At 38.0% G+C, this 22,183-nt stretch overlaps 1 protein-coding gene across 1 annotated transcript in view; it reads right to left on the bottom strand.

Moving 5' to 3' along the window:
- rmdn2 (regulator of microtubule dynamics 2) overlaps positions 1-9,324 on the bottom strand; it is a 60,388-nt gene extending 51,064 nt beyond the window's left edge. Inside the window, exons 1-3 of the mRNA XM_081350292.1 lie at positions 9,222-9,324; positions 8,537-8,624; positions 6,076-6,503 (exon numbers count right to left, since the gene is read on the bottom strand). Of these exons, the coding sequence (XP_081206418.1) occupies positions 6,076-6,497 (422 nt within the window). The 5' untranslated portion in view covers positions 6,498-6,503; positions 8,537-8,624; positions 9,222-9,324. The remainder of the gene's footprint in view (positions 1-6,075; positions 6,504-8,536; positions 8,625-9,221) is intronic.
- Positions 9,325-22,183: the final 12,859 nt, after the last annotated feature.

The raw sequence follows: 22,183 nt of genomic DNA, 5'->3' as shown, positions 1-22,183 counted from the left end.
CACTTCGTGTTCCTGATCCGTTCGATGACCTGAGGGAGCATCGAGACCGAGAAACGCATAGAGGGGAAGGTTGGGCCAGTGGTGGGCCAACGCATCCCTGTTCTTTGAAAAGAAGATTGGGCAGTGACAGTTGTCTTCTAAGGCGAAGAGATCTACTTCTGCCTTCCCGAAGACCTCCCAAAGCAGGAGAACCGTCTGGGGGGGGAGAGACCATTCCTCTGGGGGAATCCTGCCCCGAGAGAGCATGTCTGCTCCTGTGTTCAACGTGCCTGGCACGTGAGCTGCCCTGAGCGAGCGCAGGTTGGTGTGATCCCATAGCAGAAGCTGTGTGGCTATGGCAAACAGGTTGTGGGACCTGAGGCCGCCCTGGCGATTTATGTAAGAGACCACCGACATATTGTCCGTCCGAACCAAAACGTGGTGTCCTGCCAGGTATGGGAGGAAGGTTTTCAGGGCTAGAAAAACTGCTCTCGTCTCGAGGCAGTTGATGTGTAGGCGTTTCTCCGAGCTCGACCAGAGGCCGGAGGCAGGCCTGCCCTCGTACAGGGCTCCCCAACCCGAGTTGGAAGCGTCTGTCGAAATAACCCTCCTCTCTGAGACCAACCCCATGCTTACACCCTGCTGGTACCAGCTGGCATTCTTCCAAGGAGCCAGGGCTCGAATACAGCGCTGGTCCACCTTGATGTTTAACCGGCCTGAGTGCCAGGCGTGGGGTGGCACCTGAGGTGCTAGCCACAGCTGAAGAGGACGCATATGCAGTAGGCCTAGTTGGAGTACTGATGATGCTGAGGCCATCAGGCCAAGGATCCTCTGAAACGTTCTGAGGGGTACATAAGACCCCTCTATGAACGACGCGGCGAGCTGCTGAATTGATAGAGCACGGGCCGATGTGGGCCATGCTCTCATAAGTACGGAGTCGAGAACTGTTCCCAGGAACGTGATGCGTTGGCTGGGCAACAGAATACTCTTGGAAAAATTCACCCTGAGCCCTAGGCACTCCAGATGGCAGAGGAGCCAGGCTTTGTGAGTATGGGATTCCGCCTCTGACTGAGTCAGTATGAGCCAGTCGACGAGGTAGTTCAGAATGCGCATACCCCGCTGTCTCAGGGGGGAGAGAGCTGCATCCATGCACTTCATGAATGTACGAGGTGCCAGTGCCAGTCCAAACGGTAGAACCGTGTACTGGCAAGTCTGCCCCTCGAAGGCGAATCTCAAGAATGGCCTGTGGTGGGGGTTCACTTGGATGTGAAAGTAAGCGTCTTTTAGATCTACTGAGAAGAACCAGTCCCCTGGGCGAATCTGCGCCAGGATGTGTCTGGTAGTGAGCATTCTGAATGGCCGTGACATGAGGGCCTTGTTCAGATGTCTGAGATCTAAAATGGGTCTCAGGCCGCCGTCCCTCTTGGGGACTAGAAAGTAACGGCTGGACTAAGTTGCAACGGCTGGCAACTAAGGACCCGGTGTGCACTCGCTGAACTCGCCGCGTTCAGGACGCCTCTGATCGCGCCGCTTCTTCCTACAGGGCTCGCGGGACCACTCACCGAAGTAGCGAGAGCGAGCCTCAAGCGGAGAGTAGCAACAGGCATACCGTCGCAGAAAAGGCAGCCGCCTTTAGTGAGCGCTGACTCGGCATGCTCAGGGCCGAGGCAGGCGGCACACTGTGTGTGTCTATCAGACACGTGCAGGGAGACCCCGCAGGAATCACATATCGAGAGCGGCATTTGCAACAACACCGCGCGCTATGAAAACAGCGGTTTTGCTCTTTTAGAAGAGATAGAAAGGATAGAAAAAGGATACTCGTCGGATGCCACAGGGAAACGCTCAGCTGGCGAAGGCCGGGATGCGAAGCTGTTCCGCTGAGAGGCTGTTCAACGATGAGCGGCTTCTTATCCGGAGAAGATCAGCGACGAGGTGAGTCGAGCTGAAGGAGATTAAATCTGTCATATGGCGGATTTTCTCTGTATTTATACTCTTCTGTCACGTGCAGTTTCGCGCGCTTGACTCTGGCAGAGCGCCAAGCGCCTTGATTGGTTCGCGCGCCTCTGCTGATCCGCCATTGGTTTGTGCAGTTGCTTTTGCACAGCCTATCAGCACGCTCGCGCGAGCTGGATGCTCTCGCCTGTGCTGCAGCAATGCGTTTTAAAATAAAGGCTTCAATATTCTCGAGAAAAGGAGTTTTCCCTCAGCGTTTGCAACGCAGTACGAGAGAACGTTCTCGTAAGGGAACTATTATTTCAGTACAAATACAAGAAAGTTATAGGTCTGAGCATCTGCATGTCACAATAAGATGATTAAACTCCAAACACAATGATGTGCTGTCTGCATCTTCAAAAACATTTCCTTTCTAGCAATCCTATACAGTCACAGTCCATTTAGCAGAACAGTTCATTAAAGAGCATTCATTCATTTCCATCCTATAAGAGCTGGAGTGATCTGACGTCTGCCTCTATGTAAACAATAACTTTTTCTAAATCTACGGCAATCAAACATAATAAATGGTATCGTTTTAAACATTCAAGTATTAAGATCCTTCAACAACTAAGGCGAGCTGTGACGTGATTTCATTCTAGCAATGTGGGAACGTTGACAGAATAGCAAGTTCCTACACGAGACAGTAAAAATTAGGCTGTGATAACTCATCAGCAGTCACTCTTTTAGACTGGTCGGCCGGTGCTTTAAAGAGAGACAGAAAGGAGGAAACTGTTTTGACAGATGAACGGTCCTTTGAAGCCCAAACTACACACACACGCTCTTGAATAAATTTTCTGCACTGCATTGTGGTGTTAAAACACATCCTAGCTGCTCAAAACCATGATAACCGAACATTGAGCAACACAAAACACAGTCATGGTCTAGAAATGCTCAAAACAGACAAACAACTAATGAAAACCGATTGCAGAGACGTTTCTTTAGACGCCTCCAGGGCTTCCTTTATTTTTACACTTCGAGTATGTGGAGGCGAAATTGCACAAACCAAGCGGCTTAAAATAACAAATCATTTTTTTGGATATTTAAGGCGCTGAAGAACATGACGTTTTAAAAATGACAAGAACTAAAGTTTAATGCTATGGAAAACAAAACAGATTATTTCTGAATGGCTTCAGGAGCAGAATTTAGTGAGACTGGAACAGACTTGTAAAGTGCTTAATGCTGAATTTAGTCAACAATCGTTCAAATGAATGACTGGAGGCAGCGGAGTTCACCTCGTCTGTACAGACGAACGCTCTCGTCTCTCTCCCTGAATCATGCCCCAGCTATGTGCACACTACTAATCCTCCTAAAACTCAAGATTATGTTACATTTGTCCAGAGATGTCAAAAACCAATCAAAATCCAAAATGTTTTTTAATTAAGAACGAACAATGCTCTACTAAAATCAGCAGAGGGCATTTTCCAAAACTAGGGGCATGTCTAAATACAGTTTAAAAACCTGATTTTGTTTATTTTCTAGGAATGCATTAGTTATGTTTTTTTGTTTTAATTGTGCAGTAAGCGAATTCTGAGAAACGCTGTTGAATGTGGATCAGGCCGAGCACCACAACACGCTTGTAGGTTGTAGGCAACCGAGGTTGCGTTGTTTCTGCTCCATACGCGAGTAGCATTAGTTTTCACAGAACCAAGATATACTGTTGTTGTAATGTTTTCTCTAATAACAGGACAGTTTTGAGTGGCATTGTTTTTCTGGAGCTGGTGTGCTTCTGGCGACTAGCAACAAACTCTTGCTTGTATATGTTCAAATCTCATTTTTCGTGTGAAGCACTATTTTGCTTTCGCTTCAGCTATGATAAAGAGACAACCACTCTTGAATTGCGAGTTTGTGCATTTTGGGGGCGGAGCAATGAAGGGAGGGTGTGCTTGGGATGATTTCAAATATCAACAGTGTTTCTAAGAAATTGCTTACTGCCCCTTTAATTACTAGTTGATTAGCTTTTAGTTAAAAAAAACAAACAGAATTAGTCAAAATAATATTTAATCAAAAACAGTTATTTCTAGGAATAATCATTCCATTCATACTATTATTATTTTTACCATATTTGTAGGCTTTAACATTTCCTCTAACATCTAAAATGTCTATTCTCAACAACTATACTTTCTACACAATAATTTGCAGGTTGTGGGTAAATCATAAGAGTAATTTGCTCTGACAAAAAAATAAATAAAAAATGCAATTCCCAACCTTAAATGTTAGCTGCTCTGGAACTTAGCCACTGATGTCAACTATTTTCAAAACCCTGTTCAACAAAAATACCATCATACCAGTAAGATGGTTGGACAGTACCAAAGTGGTACCAAACTGGTGCTCTGTCAAGACAAACTAACAACTGACACACTGCTTATGAATCTGAATGTTTTGAACGCTCTCAGCTTCCTGCTTCCACATTTGTGAAGCCCTGTTAATGCGTAAAATGATTGATAGACAAAAGGTGCATCGGTTAACCAAAGAATCTGACTGCGAGTCTAGGGCTGTCATAGAAACAAATGTGATATCATTAAATATAATCAAAGGCATAGGTTACACATCAATGAAAATTCTGTCATCATTTACCGACCCTAATGTCGTTCCAAACCCATAAGACTTTTGTTCATCTTTGGAACGCAAATGAAGATATTTTTAATGAAATCTGAGAGATTTCTGTGCCTCCATTGAAAGCCTATTCACCCAAAACTCTGACGCTCCAAAACATTAATAAAGAGTTGTAAAATAAATCCATATGAATCGAGTCAATGATTGCTTTATGATGAACAGATGTTTGAGTGAATGTATTAAAGGGGTCATATAATGGTACATGCACTTTTACAAGTTGATTGTACTGAAATGTGTGTTGGCAGTGCCTGTACACAACCATCATAAAATGATAAAAATCCATCCAGTATTTTTTTTTATCTTCTTATATGTTTCCCCCTCTCCTGAATCAAGCTGTTCGATTTTGTGACGTCACAAAATCGACGCCCCTCCCACAATGGTTGATTGACAGCAGCGTTTCAACACAGACCCGCCCTCACGCCCTCGTGAGCGAGCTGTCAATCATAGCCCGCGCCAACCGGCGCGTTCATTGCTGATAGCTGGAGCACTGAGCAGAATGGCGTCTAAGAGATTGTGGTGTTCTGTTCTTGGGTGTAATAACGAACACAGTCATATTGATGTTCCTAAATCCGAACCGCTGAAGACGCAGTGGCTGAGTTTGTTTTCGAAGGGAATTCCCCGCGATCAACGTCAATGCTTTCATGTTTGCGCGAATCATTTCACCAGAGTGGTTTACAAACGAGGATCAGTAAAAAGCTGATTATTTGCTAAGAAGCTGCTCCTGAAAAAAGGATCGGTACCAAATATTTGTGTTCCTGCTGCACCTCCAGAAGAACTGAAGTGAGTGTAATGTTTTATTAACCTTTATATTAATCTTTATATTAATCTTTATATTAATCTTTGCAAATCGCTTGCTGCACGCTTCACGATGAATGCGGCTATTTTTACACTCAGGGTACATTACAGCATGTTTTCTATGTATGACGTTCTCAATATAATTCATAATCCCATGTTTATAATAAACGCGTTATGGTTATTGTGTCAAATTGTGTTACAAATGGTGTACGCACAGAACAGAGGGGCGGGGTGAGCAAAGCTCATTATCATTTAAAGACGCATGCACTCAAACGGCGTGCTGAAAACAGAGCTGTTTTTGACCAGGTAAAATTAGTGTTTTCTTACAAGTATATTACCAACTTTTAATTTAGACCCTAAAGAATCATATTAGCTTGTACAAAAATGACATTATATGACCCCTTTAATGCAAATATACTCAATCCATATGGATTTATTTTGTAATCACATTATGAATGTTTGAACAGAAAAATATCTTAATTTGTGTTTCGAAGACAAATTAAAGCCTTATGGGTTTGGAACAACATAAGAGAAGGGGTTATGGTGACACTGCATGAGAGTGAGTAATTAATGACAGTATTTTCATTTTTGGGTGAACTATCCCTTTAATAAATAGGTGTCAGTTAGAAGAATTTCTACGGGGGAAAAAAACGCACAGTTGAAACACCTGCCAAGTTGGGATCTCAGTAAACTCACCCTCCTTCACTCTCTGCCTCTTCAGAGCTTTGTCCTTCAGTTCTGTCTGGGACACCTGCTCTTTTTCTCCTGGCGGGAGTTCGATGAAGTGGACTTGCCTTGCGAGCACCAATTTCTTCTCTGCTTCGGCCCCTAAGCTGATCTCTGACGTTGTCCTGCAGGTGTGGAAGTGCCTCCTTCAGGGCTTTCACCTCCTCTTTGAGCTCAGACACACAATGGATCAGAGCACCCAGCCGATCCAGCACTTCGGCCTGGCCCGTCTGCAGACCCAGACTGCCTCCCGTGTGATCTGCATTGCTGCTCAGGTGTACGACTCTGCCATCACCTGCTCCAACTTTCCGGAAGTAGGCGATCGCCAAGCTGATCCCAGCAGCCCCTGCCAGAACTCCCAAAGCCACAGCCCTGCTGTCTGCTTGAGCCATCCTACACTGCAGAGACAAGAAAGAAAGAAAAAAAACACTGATTAAACACTTCACATCCAGTGCACATAAGTATTCTGCTAACAAACAAACACATGATCCTAAGGGACAGCTAATTACACAAGAAGATCATTTCATGGCTTGTTGAATAAATAATCAAAACTTTAGGTTAAAAATAATAGGAATCACTAAAGGAAAGTTTATATCTTATTTCAACGTTTTATTTCACCAAAATTACACTTTTTTGCAGTTTAATTTAATAGCCCTGCACTATGTCAAATAGGCTACATTTTTAATATTGTAAAGAGAGGAACAAACTGTATTTGTTTATTTATTTACACTGTATCTGTATAGTTTTAGAACTTTTTTTCTATTTAAATATATTTTAAAATGTAGGCCTAATTTATTCCTGTGATGGCAAAGCTGAATTTTTAGCATCATTAGTCCAGGCTTCAGTGTCACATGATCCTTTAGAAATCATTCTAATATGCTAATTTGATGCTTAAAAATAAATAAAATTACACACATATATATATATATATATATATATATATATATATATATATATATATATATATATATATATATATATAAAAGAAGTATCTTTTATATATATATATATATATATATATATATATATATATATATATATATATATATATATATATATATATATATATATATATATAAAAGAAGTATCTTCTGCTCACCAAGGCTGCATTTATTTGATTAAAAATACAAACAAAAACAGTAATATTGTGAAATATTATTCCAATTTAAAACAGCTGTTTTCTATGTGAATATACAGTAAAGTGTAATTTATTCCTGTGATCAAAGCTGAATTTTCAGTATCATTACTCCAGTCTTCAGTGTCACATGATCCTTCAGAAATCATTCTAATATGATGATTAGATGCTCAAGAAACATTTAGCCTATGATTATTATCAATGTTGAAAACAGTTATTATTACAGTTTAAATATATATTAAAATAAAAAACAGTCATTTTAAATTGTCATAATATTCCACAATATTACTGTTTTTTTTATTATTATTATTGTTTTTTATCAAATAAATGCAGCTTTGGTGAGCAGAAGATACTTATTTTAAAAACATTAAAAATCTTACTGACCCCAAACTTTGAACGGTAGTGTATATATATTATCAATGTTGAAAACAGTTGTGAATTTCTTTTTTTTTTTTTTTTTTTTTTTTTTTTTCAGGGTTCTTTGATGAATAGAAAATTAATCATGTATTTGAAATAGAATCTTTTGTAACATTGATTATACATGTCTTTACTGTCACTTTTGGTCAAGTTAATGCATCCATGCTTAAAAGTAGCCTATTCATTTCTTTCCATAAAAAATGTCTTACTGATCACAAACTTCTAAACAGTAGTGTAACAAAAGATAATATTTCAGATAGCTACATGCTGATATTTATTTATTATTTTTACTTTCTATTCATCAAAGAATCCTGATGTACACAACTGTCCTCAACACTGACAACATAAGATGTTAAATACATCAAAATGAACAAGCTGAACTTGAAACCCTCAAAAGCTGTCAGTCAATGAGAAGTGTCTTATTTTAAGTCAGAACTCTTAATCAAGTTAGGTGTTTAATAACGTTTAGGCTAGGTGTTTGGGCTTGACCAGAGCATTCGTTTAGTAAACCTTTCCACATACATTTTCCCAGGCAAGTGGTACATTATTTTCACATGAGAGCAAAACAAGAGCAGCAATAAAAGCAGCAGTAATAATGAAAGCACATACTTATTCTGATACAGGCTCTCAATTCAACTTAAAGTTAAGTTTCAAAGTTCAGGTGGAAAAAAGAGAGAGCAAAAAAACATTTTAAATAGCAGCAGTGGTCATATTAATCAGCTGTCAAGGTCTTAACGGGCAGCATGCGATCTGTCTAAGTTATATATGTAGCGGAGAAGAAAAAAAAACTTATACCATTCTCAGAACAGAGTACATCCGTTCAGAACCATCAGCAAAAGCATAAAACAGCGATATTCTAATAAAAACAGCAGATTTTACCTGTTCAAATTCCCTTGAGCGCCGCGGTTCGTCTGCAAAAACAGTCCGTTTCGCTCCAGTGCTCGATAGTGAAGGTTCCGCCCAGAAACTGCAAGCATTTACAGTATAACTTAAGTCGAACATAAATGTTACAAAATATTTTGCAATAACAACGAAAGATGGTGCCATGGTATCATATCGTGTTATTTATTTTTTTAAATTAGGCTACACTCTCAAAAAGCAATTTTGATGCAATATTAAGTTTTTACAAGAGAACTTGAAACATGGTAGCCTAGTAACATGGTTTTGTTTGTTGTTATAGTTATTTACTGTATACATATTTGTACTTTAAACTAATTGAACTATATATAAAGAGGCACCATCACCATCAATGTTAATGACCTGCCAAAAACAGATGAAGCAAAGAATCAAAGTTCATTAAAATCACTCATTAACAGAGTCACACTTACATTGCTAATATACACTGATTTACAAAAACAGACTCTAAAACAGACCTGCAGAAAATGTACAACTAAGCTAAAAAACAAGCTGTTTTTGTATTGCATTTAAATAATCTGTACGAAATATGCGCACAAAGAATCTCTTGAGCACAATCCTGTAATCATATTCCAAAAAATAAGACAGAGAAAACCCTGACTCACCGTCAAAGCAATGTTAGAAGTTGACTTCAGTTTGGAAAACTTACTGTAACGTAGCAGGTCTGTGGCCTTCACTGCGGTGGAGTTCAGTGCTATGGTGTGTTTCTCTCTATACACACATGTATCTGATCAACCTTGAACTGTGGACCAGCTGTTTCAGCTGCTCTGATTGGCTTTTAGTATCTTCGCTCAAACATTTAGCCTATTTTAATGACATTGCACTCAATTACAGTATACATTACACTGTAGCCTATGTTAAAATGCTTTTGAAAGAAGTATTGTGTGCCCATCAAAGATGCATTTAGTTGACTAAAGATACAGTGAAATATAAATATTGTGTGTGTGTGTGTGTGTGTGTGTGTGTGTGTGTGTGTGTGTGTGTGTGTGTGTGTGCGTGGGGGGGGGGGTGTACAGAATATATATATTCAATAAGGATGCATTCAGTTGATCAAAAGTAACAGAAAAAAAGGTAATACTCTCAAAAGTCAAAAGTTTGAAAAATATGTTATTTCTTGCCTGTGATTTTGGCTATGTAAAGCAACCTTTAGTTTTGGAGAAAGTTGTTATATAAATACGAATCATTGATAGACTTGAATGGGGAAAGATGCTTTTGGGTTCAGATGGTGTAGTTACAGCATCTACCAGAAGGGGTCCAATGGGGTCATGTTAACTGATCAAACTTTGACCCACTGGTCAGACCTTGCAATATTTTAATGTGTTCACACTCTTGAACTGTCCAGATTTGTTATATCTGTGCCCACTAGTTCTTCTCTCCTGTATCCCATCCACTTCAATGATCCAAACTTCAGTGTGTTCAGAGGTGCTCTTCCTCATTTGTTGTAATATTGTGAAATTTCAGCTGCTGTGAGACTGAAAAGTCTTGTCATTCTCCTCTGACCTTTATGCCCACAGAACTGCAACCAACTTTTGCACCATTCTCTGTAAACCATAGACACTGTGATGCATGAAAACACTCAGGCCATTTCTTGTTCACACCACAACCTCAAAAGAACTCAGATCTCAGTGCATTTTGCATGTAAACACTAAAACACTTCCACCTTCAACAACATCTGTCAAACGAGCACAAGTGCTTGCACCTAACATTTCATTGAGGTTGTCGTAGAAGGAACAGGAATCCATTCATCCATTCGCTGAGGTACCTTTAACTTTTTAAACGCTGCATTACTTAATTTTACATGTTTTGAATGCCTTGTACTTAGTGTAACTGCTCCTCATGTTGCTGCTATTGCTACGATCTATAGACCTCAAAAACCAAATGCAGAATTTCTGTCAGAGTTTTTTTTTTTTTTTTTTTTTGCTGACAATGTTGTTTGTTAAATTTAAAGGCCCACTGAAGTGCCTTGGAACGCGTAAGCTTTGTATGATGCATTGTCGTAATTTCCACTGAAACAGGAAGCTAAGGCGGGACATACTGAATGGCTCCTCCCCCTTTTCAAATAGCCAATAGGGTTTAGTTTACCTCACAGACTGAAAGTCATACTTGACAGCACCACAGAAGCGAATATGAGCGCTGATGATACATTGGATTCAATAGTAGAGGTGTGAATAAATTCTGGCCATTTCATTCTTAACCAACGTACAGTTGGAAAACGGAATAAAACTTGAAAGTTTGAGCAACCGAACACACGTCTCCAACCCATATTGCTCCGTGACGTGTCAACGGTCGCTTTGGTCAGGTGGTATTTATAGCATAGGGGGCGGAGCTTTAGATTCTAGAGAGCATTTGATTGGACAGAAGCTGTGGAAAGTTTTGGTTCCTTGCCACTGTTGCCTTGGCTTTTGGCTTGCTTAGTTGGGGACATTTAATATTCAACAATATTATTGATCTGCCTTACTTGAGGTGGACAATGACACGATTTTCTTCTAACAAACTTTGTTGTATTATTTTCATGTTATCACTGTGAAGCTGCTTTGATATGATCTGTATTGTAAAAAGCGCTATAGAAATAAAGGTGACTTGACTTGACATGAGAAGCTGAAGTCTGCGGTGATGTCAAAAAATTTTAGAGGAAGTGAGAGACTGTAAGTTTGAATGCTTATATCTCCTAAATGCAAATTGTTTCATTGTTTTGTAACACCAGCTTATTCATAACCTTAAGTCTAACATATTCACACTAAAAGTAAAAAAAAACTTGAGAGTAAAGGACTGTGCTGTCCCCGTATCTCGCAGGTAAGACAGCTGAAAGAGACACAGAGCCAGTTAACAGGAAGGGTTGGTAGCCAGGATTCTGGAGCTGTGGAAATGAGTGGTCAGAGAAAGAACCAGCTTGAGCAAAAGCTACACTCTTGGATTGTTCATCAGCAGTCTTTTGTTTCCATGCTTTGCAGTCAGTTATTATGTGACCTGGATCTAAGCAATAAAAACAGACATGTTTGCAGTCTGAGCCTTTCAGCACAGCACTGTTCTCTCAGAGGAAGGAACAGGTGACATCATTCTCTCTGTCTGGTCATTCATAAAATTCCGGCGTCTAAACTGTCGTGTAAAAGAAAATACAGAAACTGCGTGTAAGTGGAAACTCATCAGCTACCACTGTGTCTTCAGAGAGTGAACTTGTTTTTTGCTCTTTGAGATGAACTAATGATTTCAGAGGGCCTTTAAGAGAATTCTGAATATGGGTGATTTTAACATACATTTTGATCAGAAAGCCTGTGCTATGGCCAAGGACTTTTTATCTCTGTTTGACTGTTTGACCTTACTAAATTTGTGAATGTTTCTACACACTAGACTTTTGCATATGTTATTTTTTTTTAACTTGCATCCATGCATTTATTTAAGTTGTGGTAACAGGTCCCCTGAATTCTTTTTTTAAGAGTGCCGATGGAAAAAACCTTATCACTGAAAAACGCCTCTCTTCGGTGACAGCTGGTCTCCCAGACCGGTTGAATATGAAACGAATCACTGCACATATAAAAGTTATTTTATGTACCGCAGAGGCTCTTTCCTAGTTCTTGACCCGACTTGCTTCAGGTGAAAGGGACCCTTTGAATTTTCATTCAGAGATTGTTTGAAAGTTTTGTATGAAATACATAAATATTGAATAATCATTTAATAATAATTTAATTATTCAACTGGAGTCATATTTTATAATATCTACATAACAGAATGCCAATTCGTTCAATTTAAAATTTATATGAATAATACATGGTTATTATTATTATTATTATTATTGTTTAAGATAATAAATAATACATATATCGATGTAAATAAAATAAAATCTATTTATATATAGAATTGGCCTTTTGTAAAGAGTTACTGTCTACATAAACTGATGATGTAAATACTTCAATAGATTTAATGGATAACCCTTAACTTCTTAATGGAGTCATATTACATACTAATATCTTGCTTAATAGAATGCCAAATATACACTTAATTCATTTTTATTTTTTAATTCATATTTATATTTATACATAATTGTTAAAATGATATACAATGTCTATTTTTAGGTGAAACTATTATGTACTGTCGTAACATCTGCTTATCATCAGTACAATCTTGTCTCTATGCCTTATGATCTGAAAGCACTTTCAATGGCAGCCTTTTTAAAAGCAGAACCATTGATGGCCGTGTCTAAGCATGATTGATTTTAAACTGCCATTTCTCAGAAAGATTTCTTGCCCTAATCAAGAATGCTCTGTGATTTTCTTTCAGACAAGCAAGAGCATCGTTATTATTCACTCATAAACAAAAATTCTGTCACTTTTTCTCATAGTCCAATAAAAATAATAATAAAAAAAACATAGACATGTATTTTGAATACGTGGAGCAGAGGGAATAATTTCCACTTTATTGGATAAATCCACTGAATTCAGCCTTTTCCTCACACAAAGCAATCGACAGAAGGCACACAATAAAGTGCAATAGAAGCTGTGTTCACTGCAAACTATCATTGTATGGAAATGCTGCATTAAATTCCCTCCTTTTGTGTTTCAAAGAAAATATAAAGCTTATGGGTTTAATACAACATAAGAAAGCTCTGGAGATGCTAAATCCAAGAAGGAAGCAGATCAAATCTTCATGGAAAAGCAAGAACCTCAAGTTCAAAGAGCTAAAACTGAAGAAGAAGGAAAAACTCAACAGGTCATCTACATACAAGAAATAGCTAAAAAAACTAAAAGAACAGGACTTTGTGGCGAGGAACACCACTCTCGTCATTGAGGAGGAAAAGCTGTTCCAATATGCCAAACTGATCATCGAAACAGCCAAGAAGGCAGGGAGAAACACCTACGGTACCCGCTCCTGTCCATGAAGAGTGGGATGTTCAGATGCCCAATTATGTTAGAACCATTTAAAACATATAAGAGCTGAATGAGACCTCTGACATTCAACATTCCAATAAAAGTCTAGGATTCACCTCATAATACATTACAACATCTGGTTGTTATAATGACTCTCTCTTGACTCTTCTATTGCATATGGAAGCTTGTTTCAGCCACGGAATAAAAAAAAAGAATAAGTAATTGCACAATTATACATCTATTTTTTCCCCCTAACAATTGTAAGTTTATATCTCACAATTCAGATCTAATAATTTGCAAATGTGAGTTTATATCTCACAATTGTGAGAAAAAAAGTCAGAATTGTGTTTATATCTTGCAATTCTGCCTTCATTTCTCAGAATTGCGACTTCATATTCTGACTTTTCTCAGAATTGCAAGATATAAACTACAAGAAAAAAACTGTGAGAAAAAAAGCCGCTATAAAAGTGGCTCTTGGATGCAACTTTGTCAGTTGAAATCAATGGAGGATGCAACACACAGTCTAATTTCTTTATGTAACATAGGCTATTTATGCATTTTTATTTAAAACGTGCAGTCAACCATGAACCTAGCCTGTACCGCCCCATTTAAACACAGTGTAGTGATGGTGAAGCCCACATGAAGGTGTGTGAGGTGGAGCCTGCATGCATGGCTTCGATTGCTACGTGCAGTCTCACGGACGTGCTTCTTTTCATGAAAACACTTCATTGTTCCAAACCAACCTGTATTCGCTCAACCTATAAACACACAAACAAGCCCAAAGCAGAAGAAGGTGCTGCTTCACATGAGATTGAATGATAGGTGTCATCCACCAAAGAACTCATTCTGATCCAGATTAATCACCAATGTCACGGCATGTTATTCAAAGACACACATGCTGAAACTGTACTGAAGTTATATATAAAGATCAACAGCTATCTAAGCATCAGACGCCTGCGGTATGAATGGAAGACTGATAGATACAGTAGATAAAGACTCTTACATAAAGTCATCCAAGATATTTGATATAACTGGAATCTCTCATGGTGGTTTTGAAATATGTTAGATATACAACCACAGCATAAAAGCCAACTTATGCAACTCCATATATAGATTCTGTCACTATTAATATTTTATTGAGGTCATCAGAATTGTTTGCATGTTAATTCCCCTTTAGATACCAGCACATGTTTTAAAATGTGCTGAAAATAGCTTGATATCATAGCTCATACATATTAAATAGCTTATGCGGACATGTTTAAACCATCAATCTGCAAAAAATAATTTCTAATCAGAGATGTCATAACTGTCATTGTAACACAATCAAAGTATGATTCGCAAATAAATATACAAATTTAAAGGGAAAGTCCACTCAAGAATTAAAATTCTGTCATTCAGTCATTGCTTGAAATCTTTGTCCATGCAATGAAAGTCAGTTGGATCCAATGAAAAGGGTTCGCAAATAAAGGCGAAAGCCACATCCCATCAGGTTCTAAGAACAGAACGAGCTCTCATAACGAGCTCTAATTAACAGCCCGAGCAGTGGGGAAGGAACACTCGAACCCTAAAGACTTGCAATCCAGGTGGAGCTGGCAAAGAGCTAGCTCCAACCACTCAAGCTTTCCTACGAGATCTCAAGACACCAGCACTCCCAAAGTTGCCCAGTAACAAAAAGGGCTTTTAATTCCAGGTGAAAAAAACAATCTTCATCAGGTTCTCGGAGATCCAACCGAGCGTACCCACAAGGGAGTGGAGGACCCTACTTTAAGACCCTCAGCAGTGGAGGAGGGTTCAACTCTACACTAAACCCTGAAGACTCGCTTACCAAGGGGAGCTAGCAGAATGCAAGCTACAACCACCTGAAATGCTGTCTTTGGCCGTTTCTCAATATGCGCTCTTGTCTGTACTTGTGTTCTTGTGGACTTGTGAAACGTCATCAGTCGCTGCCCAAGTACTGTCCCAATACACAAGTTTGCATTTTGGCAAGAACGGTTAAAAATCCCGGAAGTGTTCTTGACACGCCCATTTTACCGAGGATGCATAGGTTGGTAACATCACTAAATTCACTACTGAGAACATTTGATGTGAGAAATCAACTGTGTAGATTTCAAATATTGGCATTTTTACGAAAATTTATGGCGAATCGAAAATGTGCTCAAACGTTTTCGGAAGTGAGAATCTCCATAAGCGTAGTTTTATTGTTATGAATATACATTACATTATAGTGTACAGTTGTAGAGTAATCCCTTGAGCTGAGGGTAGGCTTGGGCGATAAAGCCTGGCTGTTATCGTCAATAATTCTCGTTATGCTTGGGTACTGCAGTGCAGACGGCGTCTGTGCGGGGGTATTATTGCGCAACACCAGCAAGAACACATCGTCTCAAACTGTCAGCAGCGTTCTGTGTGCTCATCACCTTGTGAGTTCATTCTTCCAAGAACATCAAGCAAGAGCGTTCTCCCCAAGAACACAAGTCCATTCTTTGCATTCTTGGTTTTGAGAAACACCCTTTATTCCAGACTGAAAGAGATAAAGGGGAGAAGAGGATCCTACTTTAAGACCCCAAAACCATGGGGGAGGGTTCTACTCTATACTCAACCTGGATTGCTCACTTACTTACCAAGGGGAGTCTGCCAAGCACTATAGCTGCAACCTATCGATAATGCTGTCCGTAGGATACATACCGGACTTCAGACTTCAACACTCCCTCGTGTCCTACAACAAGAAAGGTTTGCAAACATACAAGACAAAAGACCATTCTTCATTGGGTCTTAAAGATCAGTAGAGAAAGCTCCAGTGGGGAGCAGAGGATGGGAGGGTTGTACTCTACATTCACTTATCAAGGGGAGCCTGCTACGTTCTAGCTACAACCACTTGATACTGCTGTCCTATAAGCAGCATCAACATGAACACTCACCTAGTCAACTGGCACAATGTTGGTTTTAGGCACCAGCCAAAGTTGTGATGTTACACTCTCATATGAGTTTTTGTATTCTTTGCACTGTTCTGAACATTGATTTTTTGTTATGTATTAAGTGTTTATTAAGGCCTTACAACTGATTTGAATTTTTTTTCCCAAACATTATTATTTAAACAGTGACTGAAAATAGCTTTTTCATCTCTATAATAGCCATTCCATGTTGTTTAAGTGTATTTTTTTAGTGTATTTTTTAGTGTATTTTACTCTACTTGCTCTACATGTTTTGGAAAAGAATGATACGTTTACTTGAGTGTATTTTTCAGTACTATTTCCACTACCACTCATCTGCACTTGCATGTTCCCCCAGATATCATTGAAAAACTGAATACACAGGTCTTGATTAAAGCATTCATTGGCATTACTCCTGAGTGCCAAAGCTACATTTGAGTATCATGATCAAATAAAATATGTTCCTGAGGCTATGCATTTACCTGCTATTAAGCTACTGACACAAGCTGCATGTAGAATGACCACATTTACAGTAGCCTGTTACAGTATATTACTGTTTGTGTAATGGGATTTTGAAAGGCACATATAATCTGATGGTCTGTTCGTGCATGTAAGGGCAGTTAAATGCATATCAGAACCATCAGATTTTACTTGAACTTCACTGAACTTCCTGAGGATATTTCCAAAACAACAACAACAAAAAATGCTGCTTAGATGTATCCAGGTCCAGGAAAATGTTTCACATTCCAAAGCTGCACGTTTTGAGATACAGTAAAATAACTGCCAGACATACGTGCGCATAAAGTGATTTTAGAAAAAGAAAAAGAAAGAAATAAAACATGCTATTTTCCTCACCGTGACCCTGTTCCATTACTCAGTGCCCCCATGAATTCATAACTCACTATAGGCTATAAAAAGGATTCCCGTTGGCAGTGGGCCCATACAGGAGTGAGAGAGAGAGATGAATCGATTGTTTCCTTTTCTCCTCTCCATCTAAAGTCTGTACGTGCTTCAGCTACATGTCAGTGGCCTCGCACACCAGCAGAAGAAGATACACATCAGTGCAGCGTCTGTAAGCCTGCATGCTGTCTCAAACTATTTAAGTTTGCTCTTTTAGTCAGGAAACTCCATGGCGTTCATAGAGTTCAGTTATCAGAGTTCATATTCAGTTGTGATTAAATACATTTTCCACGTCGTCTTGATATTTTTCCTAACATTCATTGGGAGCAATACAAATATACATAAATAAGACAATTTTTGATATGAAGTAAGAGCAGAACTTTTGCAAATGAGCATTTAAATAAGTGTGATACTTTTCTCAAAAGTCTCAATTTGATCTCCATTTAATGTCTAAAAACTCATTAACCAGCAGAATGTTAAGAATTTTGTGGTTGAAACATTGGTTTCAAAATAAATAAATGAATAAAAATTGTAATTGCATGTAAGCGTATGATAAAATATACCAGTTTTCTGTAAATATTTACACATATTATTAAAATGTCTAATCAGAAATCTAGATGAATATAAATATGAATGTTTACGGTTGTAAAGCAACTTGCACAGTAATATAGAATTTATCTATTGCAACTCAACCAATCAGAATTCAGATTCGGAATTCCCCATTTTAGCCATTAGCACTTCATCAGCGAACATTTATATTCAGTGATTTTTACCATAGATTCTATACGGTGTATATAACTGACAGTAAAAATACATTTTAGATTACAGACTGTAAAAAACTTGTGTGAAGATGTGCACATGCAGACATATCCCAGCAGGGGGCGCTTGCATTACTGTCACCGACTATCATGTCTGTTAAACCGGCTGCCAAGGGATCCTACTGTGGTGTTTTTGTGGTGTGTGTTTTTTGTGACTTTTGACTGCATGCTCTTTCCTGTGGTCAGCTCAGTTTAGCATTAAATGCTTCATTTGCCCGCAAACAAGACAGAGATTCATTCAACATGAGTGCGTATTTCTGTGTTAATGAGTGTGACAAACTTTTTCCGGCTGGAATTTGGTTAAAAACAGATGCTGACATTTGTAGAGGGTGTTTGTTCATATTTTTTAAGTTTGTCTACAGTTGTAGGAGGGACAGAGTCTATTAATAGAGATGTTATGACCATGCCCTGTGTTAGTTTTAATGTAGCCTAATTTGGATTTCCAAGTCCAAACAACTCCAACGGTCAAGAAGAGCCAAGTTTTTGGTCCATCAGTGGGTGGTGTTTTCACCTAAAATATCTCCTAAAGAGTAAAATCATGTTTACTAAAAAAATTGGCAACACTTCATTTGTCATTAATCTACACATCATTAATTAACATTAGTTAATGTATTAACCAACATGAACTAACAATGAACAATAGGCCTACATTTGTTACAGTATTTATTAATCTTTGTTAATGTTTGTTAATAACATTTTTTAATTTTATTATTATCATATTATCATATTATTAAATGTTGAAATTAATATTAACTAACATTAATAATTAAGGTAGTTAAAGGATTAGTTTACTTTAAAAAAATTGTTGCTGATAATTTACTCACCCCAATGTCATCCAAGATATCCATGTCTTTCTTTATTCAGTCGAAAAGAAATTAAGGTTTTTGAGGAAAACATTTTTCTACACAGAATGGACTTCAATTGCAACCAACTATACCAAGGTTCAAAGAAGGTTCACATGTCCGTCTCAATGCAGCTTCAAAGTCTCTACACGATCCCAGTCGAGAAATAAGGGTCTTATCTAGCGAAACGTTCGGTCATTTAAAAAAAAAAAAAAATAAAATAAAAAAAAATATATATATATATATATATATATATATATATATATATATATATATATATATATATATATATATATATATATCTAACCTTTCATTGAAGTAAAAGAATTGAAAGTGGGGGGTTAATCACATTATAAAATAAATGCTTTTCTCCAAAACACGCTGCATGGCCATAATTATTGGCTCCCTGTTATTAAATAGCCTACTTTTTGCAACCTCCTTTTGCCAAGATAACAGATCTGAGTTTTCTTCTAAACTGATGAGTTTGAAGAATAACTGACAAGAGATCAGAGACCATTCCTCCATACAGAATCTCTCCAGATCCTTCAGATTCAGAAGTTCATGTTGGTCCTTCTTCTGTTCAGTTCATCCCATTCGTTTTCTATAGGGTTCAGTTTAGGGGACTGGGGCGGTCATGGCAGAAGCTTCATTTTGTGCTCAGTTACCCATTTTTGTGTTGATTTTGATGTTTGTTTTGGACCGTTGTCCTGATGGAAGATCCAACCACGGCCCATTATAAGATTTCTAGCAGAGGCTGTCAGGTTTTGATTTTTTAACTGTTGGTATTTGCTAGAATCCATAATACCATGTATCTGAACAAGATGTCCAGGACCTCCAGCATAAAAATAGGCCCACAACATATAAGATCGAGCAGTGTATTTAACCGTAGCATGGTGTACTTTTTATCCCTGTTTGCACCAAACACATCTGGTGGGTTTTCTGCCAAAAAGCCATTTTTTTGTTTCATCTGACCATAGAATCCGGTCCCTTTTGAAGATCCAGTCGTGTCTGACCACTGAATATGCTGGAGTTTATTTTTGGAGGAGCAAGGAGGATTTTTCTTGAAACCCTCCCAAACAACATGTGGGGATGTAGGGGATTGTTTGATATTTTTTTTTAGGCTTTCTGATCCCCAAGACTCCAGTAATCTCTGCAGTTCTCCATCTGTGACCCTCGGAGAGTCTTTGGCCACTCAAACTTTCCTCCTCACCATCCATTAAGAAAATATAGACACACGTCCTCTTCCAGGAGGATTCGTAACATCTTTAGTTGATGGGAACTTCTTGATTATTGCCCTGATGGTCAAAATGGGGATTTTCAATTCTTTAGATATTTTCTTACAGCCACTTTCTATTTTGTGATGCTCAACAATCTTTTGATGCACAGCAGAACTATATTCTTTGGTTTTACTCATTGTGATGGATGATTAAGGGAATTTGGCCTTTGTGTTTCCTCATATTTAAACTCCTGTGAAACAAGAAGTCATAGCTAGACAATTTAATGTTCCTAGTCACCCTGGTGTGCTAAATAAAGGTAAATATTAATGGGAAAATACTTCAGAGATATTTTACTCGTAAAAAATTCTAGGGGTGCCAATAATTGTGGCCGACATAATGTGATTTCCTTCCCACTTTAAATTCTTTTACTTCAATGAAAGGTTAGATTTTTGCAAATTTTTTGAATGAAAGATCAAAAGGATAAACAATGCAGATTTATTTTTTACAGCCATTTTTGATCATATTTACCAGGGGTGCCATTAATTCTGTCCACCACTGTATATATATATATATATATATATATATATATATATATATATATATTATTTATTTATTTATTTTTAGAAAATGACCGATTGTTTCGCTAGATAAGACCCTTATTTCTCGACTGGGATCATGTAGAGACTTTGAAGCTGCATTGAGACGGACATTTGAACCTTCTTTAAACATTGGAATAGTTGGTTGCCATTGAAGTCCATTCCTTTTAGAAAAATCCTGGAATGTTTTCTTCAAAAACCTTAATTTCTTTTCGACTGCAGAAAGAAAGACATGGATATCTTGGATGACATCGGGGTGAGTAAATTATCAGCAAAACATTTTTTTGAACGTGAACTAATCCTTTATCTAACTAATGAACCTTATTGTAAAGTGTTACCAAAAAACAGTTGAACTACACTGTTCAAAGCATTTGTTGCATTTCCTGGTATTTTCTTATTTAATGTTTTACTCACCAGCAGTAATAGTGCCAGTATACTAAATTATCAAATTAATTAATTAAATTACTAAATTAAATCTGAAATCTGAAATAAAGCAGCTTTTCCAGTAGGTTAACAAGTCACTTTTGCCTCTGTCCCAACTTTTTTGGAGTGTGTTACAGCCAATCATTTATATTTACAAAATCCAATTATTTTGGTCATCTTTTCTTTGTACTTTTGTCAGTTAAACAAAGATTTAAGAAAATTAACAAAACCAGATTCTTGAATTTATGGCATTTTACAATTTTCTGGAAGTGGGGTTATATAAAGTAGTGTAAAAGCACGAGGTATCTGTTACAGTTACACTGTTGTGACATGCTATGTGCAACTGTATGTGACCGGAAGGTAGTTGACAACAGAAAAGATGTATGACCGTGTCTTTTATGAATATTATGAGTAATCACAACCATCTCTCTTTCTGTCAGGGAAGCAAACATATCCTCCTGCTGGAGAGAAGCCTGTTTCCTGCTGCATGCCAGTGGTTAGACCTTGGCTTACACACCCTCAGATATTTCTGTCTCTCCCTCACTTTGCTCCTCTCCAGCCTCATAGAGGGAAGTAACAGCAAGATGTGTGAGACACAAGATACAAAGTCATGTTCGAAAGCCACATGATATTCTTCTACACAAACCTTTTTTTGTATCTGAGGCAGAGCTTTCAGTCATGGTCAATACGGAAGTCATCTTTGTTTACATATGGCAGCATGAATTTTACACAGTCAGCTATGATAATTTTTGTGAGTAAAAGCATCATAGTATTCAGTAGGCAGTGGATTACAGGGAATTGTTATCAGTTTCTGATTGTTGACTACAGAGACAAAATTTTGTAGTCAGTAACGATCTCTTAGATTACACATTTGAAAATGTAATCTGACTACTTGTTGATTAAATTTAGATTACTTTTGACATATGTTTCTTCGATGTCACATTTAAAGGGATAGTTCGCCCAAAAATTAAAATTCATCATTAATTACTATTAATTTTTGACTTTTCAGTCTTTGTTAAATCTCTT

Source organism: Scardinius erythrophthalmus (assembly GCF_964197995.2).
Source record: "Scardinius erythrophthalmus genome assembly, chromosome: 21".
In the NCBI taxonomy this organism is placed as follows: domain Eukaryota; kingdom Metazoa; phylum Chordata; class Actinopteri; order Cypriniformes; family Leuciscidae; genus Scardinius; species Scardinius erythrophthalmus.
The sequence above is the reverse complement of the archived record's forward strand: the minus strand, read 5'-3'. Positions and strand labels throughout refer to the sequence as shown.